The sequence below is a fragment of the Vitis riparia genome, chromosome 5 (assembly GCF_004353265.1).
Source record: "Vitis riparia cultivar Riparia Gloire de Montpellier isolate 1030 chromosome 5, EGFV_Vit.rip_1.0, whole genome shotgun sequence".
NCBI classification, from domain to species: domain Eukaryota; kingdom Viridiplantae; phylum Streptophyta; class Magnoliopsida; order Vitales; family Vitaceae; genus Vitis; species Vitis riparia.
Window position 1 is genome coordinate 15,243,046 of NC_048435.1, and position 13,127 is coordinate 15,256,172.

The 13,127-nt window shown below is 35.1% G+C and overlaps 1 protein-coding gene across 1 annotated transcript; it reads right to left on the bottom strand.

Moving 5' to 3' along the window:
• Positions 1-10,966: 10,966 nt before the first annotated feature.
• Positions 10,967-12,685, bottom strand: LOC117913836 (chaperone protein dnaJ 20, chloroplastic-like). The gene is made up of 2 exons (XM_034828895.1): positions 12,157-12,685; positions 10,967-11,377 (listed from the first exon to the last, which is right to left on the bottom strand). Exons 1-2 carry the CDS (start codon positions 12,640-12,642, stop codon positions 11,213-11,215), a joined length of 651 nt encoding a protein of 216 aa, XP_034684786.1. The 5' UTR covers positions 12,643-12,685; the 3' UTR covers positions 10,967-11,212.
• Between the last annotated feature and the right edge of the window lie 442 nt (positions 12,686-13,127).

Here is a 13,127-nt window from a genome sequence, read left to right on the forward strand (position 1 = left end):
ATTAAATTTCATTGAGGTTTACAAAATGAATAAAATTTAAATTAATGTTTTTTTACTCTCTTTTTTTCATAGTCAATAAAGATCATTTTTGAAAAGATAAAAAATTCATATCCTTCTTCTCAATTTTCACACTTCCTCTAGGTCTTTGGCTTAAATGGTCAACTTATATGGATCAAAACTTATTTTTTTGGATCCAACTAAGTCCAAAACACAATTGTCCCTTCTTTTAAAACCTATATGTAAATACTTAAAATAAAAAAAAAGGCATTTATGTAAAAAAAAATGAGTTACTTTTCTAGAAAAAACATGGGATGGGTTAGATTTCCGATTTGAGGATTATTTCATCATTTTTAATCAAATATTCCAATTTTTTTCGCCTTTTTTTTATTTCTTTTTGGAATTTTTTTTTATTAAAGATCTAAATAATTGAATTTAACATTTTAATTAAAATTTTAAAAATATCAAAAGCATTTTTTTTTTCTTTTTAATAAGGATAGTTTTAAAATATAGATTCCAATGCTTTGTTTGGAATCAAATCCGAAAAGAATTTAATTAATGAAATATGAAAGCAAATAATTGAATTTTAATTTCTTCATTTTTAGCATTAGCATGGTAGAGAATATGAATGAAAACATTTCTTTTGTTGTTTGATATGACAAGAAAGATGTAAAAGAAATAATTGGTTTTTTTAAGCCTTCCATGTATAATGACTATAAATGACCAAATATTAATCATTCATACCTAAAATAAAATTAATTAATTTAATTATTATAAATAAATAAATTATTTATGAAAAAAAACTAATAAAGAGTGTAATTTATTAAAAAAATTAAATGAATAACCATAGTTAATTATTTAAATTCTCCACATACAAGTATAATGATTAATTAATTCCCCTTTCCTCTACTTGGTCTAAGGTATAAAAACATGAATGAGAGTCCCATCAAGCGCACCTGTTACACCCTACCTCCATAATGCATTGAACATCATAGCTTACGATTGCCAATTTTACTCCATTCATTCTAGCATAGAATCTTTCTAGACTATGATCGACTCTTCATTGAAGACTCAAGGTTGTTGATTAATCAATTAAGGCGTCATAAGTAAGTTTGGAAAGATCTAAGGAAAAGGCAAATTAGCATTGAAAAAGGTATGAGTTTGATCATCATTTTAAAACTGTGCAAAAAGAAGTTTAAAAATTGGTTTTAAAATGCATGAACATTCAAGCACTTATCAAGCGCTCAAGCATTGTATGTCCACTCAAGCGCTCATACTTGGATCTCCATGTTCTAGCAGTTCGCATTTTGGAAAATTTAAGATTTTATTTTTAGGGTTATACCATAACTGATCCTCTAGATCATTGGGCCTATATATACCCTACATAAATAAGTTTTTGAGTTGATGCAAATATTGAGAAAGACCTAATTTCTCTTCTTCATTCCCAAAGCTCTCAAAGAAGTTTTCTAATTTCTATCAGGTTATTAAAAGAGATCTACATCCCCTCAAGAGCTGAGGTGAGATCTATTTAAGCACACAAGGTATTGCATCACGGACGTGGATTATATCATAGGTTCTCAAGAACAAGTCTAAAAGTAGTATATGCCAATTAATTTTGTATACTACCTTCTCATATAGTAGATTGTTGATTTCAAGTTTCTGACCCCGAGGTCTTTTATCTCCACACTTTGTGTGAAGGTTTTCCATGTAAAAACTATTGTGTCTTGTGTGTTAAAATGATTTTTAATCTTTCTCATATTCTCTAAGAAATTAATTGAATTAAAAAATTTATAACTTTTAGGCTATTGAGAGTAAAAATACCTATTCACCCCTCTCTAAGTGTTACCCTATTAGATATTTGCCTTTTCAATTAGTATCAGAGTAAGAATTTTTAATAAAAATCATTATTTTTTTTATCCTGCTAATCCAATATGGAGCAATAGAGGGTGGGATCTTCCATGAATAATCCATAATATTTTAATGGGAATAACTAATCCCAATAAAAGGCCTAGATGGAATTTTTTATAAAGATGCATGAAGAATTGATCTCTAAAACCAAAGAAATATTTTCATCGTCTTCTTCCAAATTGTGATTAAGATAAAAGAATTAGAGGGGTATATTCTTTTGTAAAAGAATATTACCACAAAGATTGTACTCCACAATTTAATAATTTTAATAAAAAAAAAAATTTGTATTATTTTTCCTATTATTTTGTTTACATTGTAGGACTTTCACAAAATTTATGCTTATAGTAGCTACACAGGCCTGCAAAGAAGTTATTTGGATTAAAAGGAGGAGTTTGAGCACAAACAAGAGAAGATTTCCTTGTTTTATGATAGTCAAAGTGCCTTGCACATTACAAGGAATCTAACCTTTCATTTTAGGACTAAGCACATAGGGGTTCAATATTGTTAGGGGTCGAGAAGCTGAGGCGGGTAGCTTGCTCAATTAGTTCCCCGGTTGGTAACTGCAGGACCAAATCTGCTCCAAATCCAAACACCTTAGACGTTTCATTTACATGAAGTGTCCACCATTGCTCTCTAGTGCAGCCGATCAAATGTGTTTGTTTTTTAAGGAGTTTAGCTATAAAGTCGGTCATAACCTACCCTTTTAAGGATAACCATGGATGATACTTGATCTCATATTCACTTAACTTGATTGCCCATTTCAACATTCATTCGGATAGGTCCGACTTGTGCAAGGTGACTCGGAGCAGTTGGTTTGTAAGTACGATCACTTAATGAACCTGGAAGTATGAGTGGAGCTTTCGAGAGACACTCTTTAATGCTAGAGCAGTCTGCTCTACTTAGGAATATCAAGTCTCAGCATCTACCATTGTTTTACTCACATAATAGATGGGTATCTGCTCTTTGTCTCATATATGCTGAAACAGGACAGTGCTAACAATGCAATCAAATACGACTAGATACATATAGAGTTCTTCACCATACTTGGGGCTGATTAGAATGGGTGGTTTAATGAGGTAGCGTTTGACTGCTTCAAATGTTCGCTTACACTCGTCTATTCAGTTGAACGTGCTTGCCCCCTTAAGTGTGAGGAAAAAATGTAGTAGTTTACTTGTGAAACGAGCTATGAAATAACCCAAAGCTGTAAGACGACCTATGAGGCGTTGTAATTCTATTTTTTTTGTTTAGAGCGAGTGTTTCGAGAATGGCTTTCACTTAAGCCAAATTAACTTCAATTCCTCTTTGGGTTACCATAAACCCTAGAAACTTTACTGCATTGACACCGAAGACACACTTAGTCGGATTGAGCTTCATGTTGTATGCCCGTATCAGAAGGAATGCTTCTTACAATTGCTGGACGTGCTCAGCTCAGGTTTCGCTCTTTACAACAATATCATCAATGTAGACTTCCACAGTTCGACCAATTAGGGACTTGAAGATTTTTGTCATTAGTCTCTAGTAGGTAGCGCCAACATTCTTGAGTAAAAACGACATGACTCTATAACAGTACAACCCTTATGGTGTGACAAAGGCTATTTTCTCCTCGTCTTGATAGAACATAAGGATTTGGTGGTATCTGAAAAATACATCTAGAAAGGAAAGCATCCCATGCTCGATGATGGCATCGACTATCTGATCTATTCGAGGCAAGAGAAAGCTATCATTTGGGTAGACGTCATTTAGGTTGGTGTAATCAACACAAACTATCCACTTTCCATCTCTATTTAGGACTACCACCATGTTCACCAACCAATCCCAATATTTGACTTCTCTAATGAATCCAGTTGCCAATAGTTTGTCAATTTTTGTCTTGATGATTTTTTGTCTGTCCAAATGAAAATGTCAGATCTTTTTCCAGATAGGCCGCGAGATGGGTGAGATGTTGAGCTTGTGGGAGGCCATGACCGGATAGATTCCCAGCATGCCTGAGTGAGTCCAGACAAAGATGTCCTTATTGCGTTGAAGCATATTCCCTAGAAGTTCTAGTTCATCTTGCACAAGTAGGAAATTGGTGCAGGTGATTTGATCTATGTCGTGTGAGAAGAGTAGTGGTTGAAGCTGATCAGCTGCAAATGGATCTTTCTCCATCGGAATCAATAACTGATATTATTCCCCTACATTTGATGGCTCTGGATTTGCCTCCTCACTAGTCGAATGTCCAAACTCTAGCACCACCTGATAGCATTGTCGCTCGACTAGTTGGCTACCAAGGAGGTCAACTTTCCTCGCTTCCGTGAGGTAGCTCACCATTTGATGGTATGTAGAAGGAATGACTTTCATTTTGTGAAGTCATGCACATCCCATAATGGCATTATAGGGAGATAGATTGTCGACCATTGAGAACCGCATGCTTAATATGACCGAGTCAACTTGGACGAGCAACAAAACATCTCCCAAGGAGGTTGTTGTAGCTCTATTGAATCTGAATAGCAGACGTCTTGGATTTTCTAGGGCAGATGGCAAGTAGCCCATTTGCTTGTAGGCCGACATTTGCAAGAAATCAGCTGAACTTGTAACGCCCAAGTTTTTATTTTTAGGGGTAATTTAGGAAATCATTAATTTAATAATTAAATTAATTAATTAATTAATTTAATAAAAATGAAAAGGGGTGAAAAGGTAATTTTACGAATAATACCCTAGGTATAAATAGAAAATTCTCTTCTTCCTGTTCTTTTCTGAATCGTATTCCTGTTCGTAGAGAATTTCCAGAGAACGTGAAGTTGAGGTCAGATTTCAAGGTTTGAAGAACAAACCTCTATAGGTAAGATTCTAACCCCTAGATTGTTATTTTAGATTCATTAGTTAATTTCAAACACATTAGATATATTTTTTTGGAAAACCCCAAAGCTAGATTAGGGTTAGTTTATTTTTTTTTAATTTGTTTTAATATCAAACAGTGAAAATTTAAGATTTTGATTTATTATTGGAATTGGGGAGATCTTAAGTTTTTTTTTAGAAAAAAAAAAAAATTCCTGTGAAGATTTCGATTTAGATTAGGGTTAGTTTATTATTTTTTTAATTCGTTTTAATATCAAATAGTGAAAATTTAATATTTTGATTTATTGTTGGAATTTGGGAGATTTTAAGTTTTTTTTTTTAACAAAAAAAAAAAAACGCATGTGCACTGGTTGCATGCGTGTGGGAACTGTGCATCCACTTTTTTTTGTAAGGATTTCATGGTTGAACTCTAGTTGGTGGATTTTCACATACTCTATTATTAGGCTTTGATTGATACTTTGGTATGTAATATTTAATAGTAGCAGGACTCTGTATTGTTAGACTTTGATGGGTACTTGAGTACTGAGTACTGTATTATTTAATAATGGCAGGGCTTTGTGTTATTAGAAACAAATTGGGAATTTATTAATTTATTTCAATAGGAATAGATTAGTTAAATTATAGATAAATAGTAATAGTTATTCCCCTTATATTTTGTTAGGTGAAGAGTAGATTTTCAGGATTATTCTCTCCAAAGTTTTTGAGGACTTCTTTTGAGGTAAGGGAAATTAATGCAGTTGTTAAATTCTTTTTTTGAAACAATTTATATATATATACATTATTTGAAAACGTTTGAGTTATATTCTGTTTTATGCATGGATCAAACCTATTTTGCATGAAAAGTATGTTAGAATTTTATATTATGTTTTTGACAAATAATGTGGAGATATTATATGTTGTAAATTGGAATAAATGAAATAAATATTTGACTCTGGTTTGTTTGGCCCTTGTCAACGGGATATAATAGTTGACTTTTGGCCTTTGTCAATGGAATATAATTGTTGACCTTTACATTTCTTGGTGGGAAATGTAATTGATTTGAACCCTAGCCTCTAGGGGTTTCTGTTAGAGGTTACTAGTACTAGTAGTGTTTGGTTCTGTCCACCTTAAAGGAACAATTTGAGGCTAGCCACCCATTTGAAAAGTCCCACCTAACTAGGCACCCTTTGATTTTTTATGACCAGAGTAAATAAATTATTGGAATGTTTTGACTGAATTTGATATGAAATTGTTTGAATTAGAAATAAATGCATACAGTTAGAAATTTTGAATGTATTGGCAAAAAAAAAAAAAAAATTTACTCACAGCTTTATAAAAATGATTGATTACAATATCTCCTATTTTGCAAGTGAGTTTGAAATGTTTGATCCATGGACTGCATTAATGTTCCTTATTGGGTTGTGAACTCATTCCTATTTGTTGACTACTTTTCAGGTACCCTTAGTTCTTGTGAAGAGTGATAGCTAGGCTGAGGAATGGTCATCATTAGGATTTGACTTAGGATTTTATGTTGGATTTTGTTTAAGTTTGCAAATATTTGGACAATGGATTTTGGATAGTGGATGTTTTAGTTTTGAAATTGAATTTTGAGGATTTTAGATTTTGTTCCGCTACTCTAAACAGGTATTTGCTAATTGGTAACTTCCGATTACAAGATAATTGTTTGGGTCAGGTTACACTATAAGCCTTCGGGTTTGAAGTGTGAAATGACCGTCACGCCCTTGGAGTGGGTCTTGGGATGTGATAGAACTACTTGGATCATCTAGGATTCTCCACATGTCAAAACTGCCTACCCCCAGTGTTAGGATCAAGGCATCTTCATGCGGTTGCAACACCCAATTAACATCTATTGGAGGAAAGGTGATTGTGTTGTCAGCTGGACGCACACTTCCTTCTATGAAGGTGCGCTAAATAGAGTTAATCTGTTCTCTTACAGAAGTCACAAAGAGCAACATTTGTCTTTACCGCCTAGAGTTGTGTTTATCATCTATTAAACCTTCGTGTATATAGTTAATGACATCTCTGGGAGTTATCGAAGATGCAGGGGCTTGGACGACTGCCTCTTATGTCGCTTCTCTTTGCCCACTGGTTGTGCAAATGTACTATTTAAGGTGTCCAACCTTGATAAGTTTATCCACCAAGTAATGCAGATTCTTGCGTTGTTCAGTGGCATGGTCGTGATCCTTATGGTAGGAGCACCTTCTGTTCCAATCCCATCTAGTTGGATCTGTCTTGATTGGCCCCGACCATCTAAAGTACGACAAGTCGTGGATTTATAGGAGGAGTCTCTCATAAGAGATGCTTAAGGGGGTAAGTCTCACTTGTTGTTGCTGTCGACCGTCTCGCCTCCTGTTACCTTGCCTCAATTGGTTTGAGAGCTTAGAACTCCTTGTCTTATCATTCTTGGTCGGATGATTAGTGACCAATACCTGTTGAGAGGCTACTCGGACATCATCTTTGAGCATAGAATACTTGTTTGCTCACCTGAATAGGTCATCCATCGTTGTAGGCGGCTTTTTCGCGAGGGATTCGAAACATGGCGTGCCCGGGTTGATGCTTCACTTGAAGATCTACATGATGGCATCCATATTGTAGGATTCAACTTAAAGCAATGCTTGCCTGAACCGCTTCATGAAGTCCCTTAGCATCTCATTTTCCTACAATTTGATGTTCTGTAGGGTGCTTATGTTCTGCTTTTAGTGAGCATAACATAGGTAGTGGCTTACCTACGATGGTAGCAAAAGTGTGAAACGACAATACAAATACAATAATGACGTAGAAGCAAACAAAAAGTCTAAAAAAATCCATAGATCTGAACACCAATATGTCCACTCCAAACAAGTAGAAGAAGTGAGCAGGGAAACCAAAGAGCCCCAAATTTGGAGATTGATATGTCCATTTTTTCTCCAAACAAACAACATCAACACAATCGAAAAAAACAAAAGCAAACACAAAAAAGGAACAAACCAATAGCATAAAACTTACCAAAGTCAAAACTGAAACACTTTCTAGTAGGGAGGAGATCCTTCGGTAGTAAACCAATTGTTGGCAGCGATGAAGGCGAAGGGGAACAACTGGTAATAAATACAGTGATGGCGAAGAAGTAACTCAAGCTACAAAGCATTAAGCGGGAAAAAGCCAAAATATGAATCAAATGGGTGGAACTTCGTTATTTATAGGGAACGAAAACTTAGGCAGCCCAAGAGACATGACGCATGGCAACACTTACCAAGATTAGTGAAGAGACACACCGCCAGACAGCTAGCCTCGGTCGATGTGACCCATCATTAAAGCATCAAATGACACGCATCCCTTGGCACCCAAAAACTTGAAAAAGTAGACAATTTGTCCTACCCCAACCAGCCAGCAAACCTTCCAAACATAGTAGACTGATTAGAAGGCATTGTGGGAAGCTTCCCTCCACGTGTTCTTCCCAAGTTCAAGACCCTTTGGTCGTCCAAGGTAAGCAGATAATCCGTCTGGGAGCAATTCATTTGGACTAAAGCAAGTTCCATCTGGCGTAAAAGGAAAGACAACTTTTCTTTTTCCCCAATGCCAAATTGAATGGATAAACCAAGCCGACTGGGACTTCTAAAAGGACAAACCAACCTGGCCAAAAATTTCAGGCACCAGACAGATGATCAATCACACCCAATGCCTGAGCGATAATCTAGATGACATTTGCACCCAAAAATCAATGTCAATAAGTTGTTACACACAATCAACGACATTGACAAACATAAATGCACAATCAATGATATGGTCTGAGTCTCTTGCATGATAGCTAACAAATGGCATCAATCAACAGCTCTTGTTTGGTATGATTGTCCAATCCGCGCTAAGATGATGGCGTTGACTACCTTATTAAGGCATAGTATCTACCACGACGGTAATCATCAACACAAGAAAGGCATGAATGCACAATCAACGTAATGACGATGGCGCCATAAGTTCTATAAAAACCCCTCCAAAGGCATGAAAAAGGTATACGCATATATAGCCATTAAAAAAAATTGGATTCACTTTTATTAGATTCTGACTTAAGCTTCAGAGGAGCGTGTCTGGACCACCTGTTCGGACATCGTTTTATGTAGGGAAGAAGTTCCTTTTACTCTAGTGAAGCTAGACGAACCTACATCCAATTGGCACAACACTAACAAATATCACTTTATTTGAGAAGTGGTGGAAAAAGGAACTGTGAATATGCAAAAAAATCCAAACAAAGGACAATATAGTAGATGCCTGAACAAAACCAATTAAAAATGATAAATTTAGTTGGTGTAGATCCTCTTATGTCTTGGCAATAACGTAAGCACCATGTGATAGTGCAAGACATAGAAAAATGACTTTAAGTAGGATAATGTTAAGGTTAAAGTCATGCCACATTAGAATAACACAAAAAATGGGGCTTCCTTGTCCTATAAAGCTCCACCCCCTATATTATTCATTCCTAAAAAGGTTTTCATTCTCTTATAGGCTTTTATGTTCTCCTTCCTAATTAAGAGAGATGTTGTAATCTTGTCTGCATATAATGGATATTTTTCAATCTTGTCTCGTAGAGGTTTTTCTCTTAATTAAGAGGGTTTTCCCCTGTAAGTACTTTTGCCCATTATTTTATTTATTGCTTTTTTTTTAATTCTATTTTCAAATTATCGTTATGGGTACCATTTCATAACAATATTTTCCTCCCATCATTTTCTTTAAAATGTATCAATAGCATAATTCTTTCTTACAAGATCCATATAAAATTATAGGTTAATTTTATTAACCACCCTTAAGGTTTTGGTTAATAAATTTATTTTATTGATTGAAAATTTCATCAAATATCTCTTTTATCATTTTTATTTATTATTTTTACTCACCTCCTTTCTAACTCAAAATAAGAAATATATTTGATGAAATTTCAAATCAATGGGGTTTAAATGTATTTAAGTAAAACTTTGGAAAAGGCAGGCGAAACTAAGGTGGTGTTTGTTTTTTTACTTAATTCGAAATAGAGCCTTAATGCTTAATAGTGTTAAATATTAGGTTGTTTGTTTTTGTAGTATTTTATTTCTATTAAGTATTAAAAAGTAAAAAAAAAAAACAATATGTTATTTTTTCTATTTAGAAAAAACTACATATTTTTGTTTTTTCTATTTAGTAAAAAGTTTATAATAAGTCATGAAAAAGTAGAAAAACAAACAACCTAAATTTTAAAACTAAATTGCTTTCAGCAAAAAGCTAAAAAAAACAAATACCACCTAACTCTAAAATCATTACTGGCTTTGAATAAATTAAGATAATCATAATATGTGATACCTTAAGTAAAATAGGTATACTTATAAAAGTTTCATGGTTATAATTATCTATATTTCAACAAATTTTATTAAGCTATATTATCTTTCACGTTAAAAACTAAATATAAAAACAATTAATATAAATAAATTTAAATATTTTAAATAGAAACGGATAAGAATATACCATAAAAAAATTGTTTAATAAAATATCACGTACAAAATTATAATAAAAATAATTTTATTAGAAATATTATATTAAAATAAAAATTCAACATGCCTAAAATTCATTTTCCAAAATTACCAAGGCGATGAGATTTTTTTTTTTTTTTTTTGTGGGAGTGGGGAAGGGTTGTAAAAGCAAATTGTTTTGCATAAAAGGAAACTTGGAGATATGAAAATGAAACTTAAATGCATTTTGTGGCTCCAAATCATAAAAGACGAAGAGCAAGCAATTAGACAAAAGAGAATCGACTGGAAGCCATAGATGGCGACAGGAGCATGATGTTTGGAGAATGACCAGAGGCCGCCTCCAACTAGAAGATGAGACTATTAAAGCCTTCTCTTTTCCCATCCTTATAAAATCATCCGCCTTTTTCTGTTCCACATTTATTTTCATTTTTAGAATTGATTTTGATGGATACATAAATAGCCCCATGATTTTGGTACTTGGTATCATCATATGGGGCTATAAAAATATCGTACAATTTCTTTAAATTAATTAAAAATAATAATCAAATAATTCTAAAAAAAAATTAAATAATAAAAATAATCAAATTTTAACATTGAAAAATGAAAAAAAAAGAAGAAAAGAAGCAATTCGTCCCTTCTAGATATAAACATTTTTAACATAACATAAATTGCAAAAAGGAAAAAATGTGTGTCCGTCTCCCCTGCTACTTCTAAAGCCCTTCAATGAAATTGCATCAAAGTTTCAAACCCAACCAAAAGGAAGAACACCAAAGGAAAGCCATCTACAATTTGAAGCAGGAGAGGAAGAAACACAAATCTCAAACCTGAAGATCATATGTACAAAGTATCCATTCTGCCTGAACTCAAGAGTTTTTACCCGACACTGGACACATCATTTGATCCTTTTTCTAGACCCACCAGCCTAAAAGCTGTGACAATATATGGAGAGAGAGGGAGAGAGAGAAAGAGAGATGTGTATTTACAAACAAGAAGGAAGCTATTTATAGATCAGCAGATGCCGCTTGGTTCCTCTGCATGCGCATTCGGGCTCCCCATGACATGTTTGCTCCAGCGGCTGCTGCAGCATCTTTGTTCATGCTTCTTCTCTTCAGCTCTGATAGCTGACCCTCCCACCGATTCCTCCACTCTTTTTGTGCCACCATGCCCTGATTGGAGACCAACCAAATCAATTGAATGAGATGGGGATGATCTAAAATAATATCAAATGTATGTACATGATGAGGGGAAACCACAAACATTCAGAAGCAACCAAACAATTTGGCCAACAAACCAGAAGGTTGTTTTCACTGTGAAAAAACCCAGAAGTATACAAAGCCTACTGTTTAATGTTTTCCTTCCTTTTCTTCACCTTACTCAACAGCTAAGCAGAGGATTAGAATCAAAATTTTACGTTCTTCTGTTTTATTTCCCAAAACAAAACCCTAAATTTCCTGGAAGCCCTAAATCAACCAGCCATGAAAAACAAGGAAATTAAGACAAAATCCCCATACCCACATCAATTAGAAATCACCATAACCATAAAGAGCCCAAAAACAAACCCTAAATTGCTCTAAAACCCCAAATCAACGCATGGCGAAAGAAACCAAGAATAAATAAATAAAAATAGCAATAATAACAAAACCCCCATACCCAGATTAAAACCCCCAAGAACAGCACTTGATTAATCCCAATAAGAAAATACAAATAATTTTTCCTGATTAGCGTTTCCCCCGGTGTAGTCTTTTTTCCTACATTTTCTGGGCAACATCGAACCCCTGATTCCCCAAAATCCTAATCCCCGCACACATCAATCCCAAAAACACCAATTCAATAATAAAACCCCCAAATCCCTAAAAACCCAGATGAATTCCTCATCAACAGCAACAAATCAAACAAAAAATTTCTCACCCCCGCATCAAAGAACACCAAATAATTCGAGAAATACCTCATCTCGGTGGTAAGTTTTACGGGCGGAGAAAGCCAAGTGGAGACCCATAGCCAAGTCCCGATCATACAAAGCTCTCCTCTGGGGATCAGAGAGCGTCTCGTAGGCCTCCTGCACCCAAATAAACCTCCTGGTGTACTCCTTGACCCGACCCGGAGGCGAGACGTCCGGATGGTACTTCCGGGCCAAGCTTTTGTACGCCTGCTTGATTTCGAGCAAGGTTCCGGACTCAGGGATGCCCAGAAGCTCATAAAAGCTCATAGCGGCAGCCTCAGGCTCAGTGAGGAATCCATCGTTGATGGTGGCCTTAGTCTTGAGGGAGGCGTACCGAGCTCGGACGGGGGAGACGGTGATGGGGGCGAAAGGCCTGAAGGAGAGGCGAGAACAAGAATCAGGTAGGATAGGGGTGGTGGGAAGGCTGTGGTTTGCGGGGAAAGAGAAGCGAGCTTCGCTTCCAATTCCAGAGATCAATCCATAACAACGCATCTCTCCCTACTTTTTCAAGTGTCGAGTGTGTGGTGTGGTTTGGTAAATGGGAGGTGGAAGCCCTTTTATAGTCATGACTGAGTCATAAAAGAATCCATCGTATTGAAAACCCACTTGCTATTTGTGATGGCCCTATGGGCCATGCCACCGGACTATGAATCCATGTAGGTTTCTTGTGCCCCTTTTCCGTATTTTTTTTATTATTTATAGCATTTATCTTTAACTCCAAAAAAAAAAAAAAAAAAAAAAAACAAAAAAGAAAAAGCGTGTTTTTTTAAAAGGTCTTGGCCACGTCATCTGTGATCCATTGATCACCAATCCCACTTCCTCATTCAATTTTTCTACTTCCTTTTTCCTTTTTTCCCCCTAAATTTCTAGACGATCAAAACTAAGAATCTCGAAGTTCATAAATTTCATCTGTTGACGTGGTACGAGAATGATTAAAAGAAGCTTCTTGCTAGTTAAGACTGCGTTTGAATTCAAAT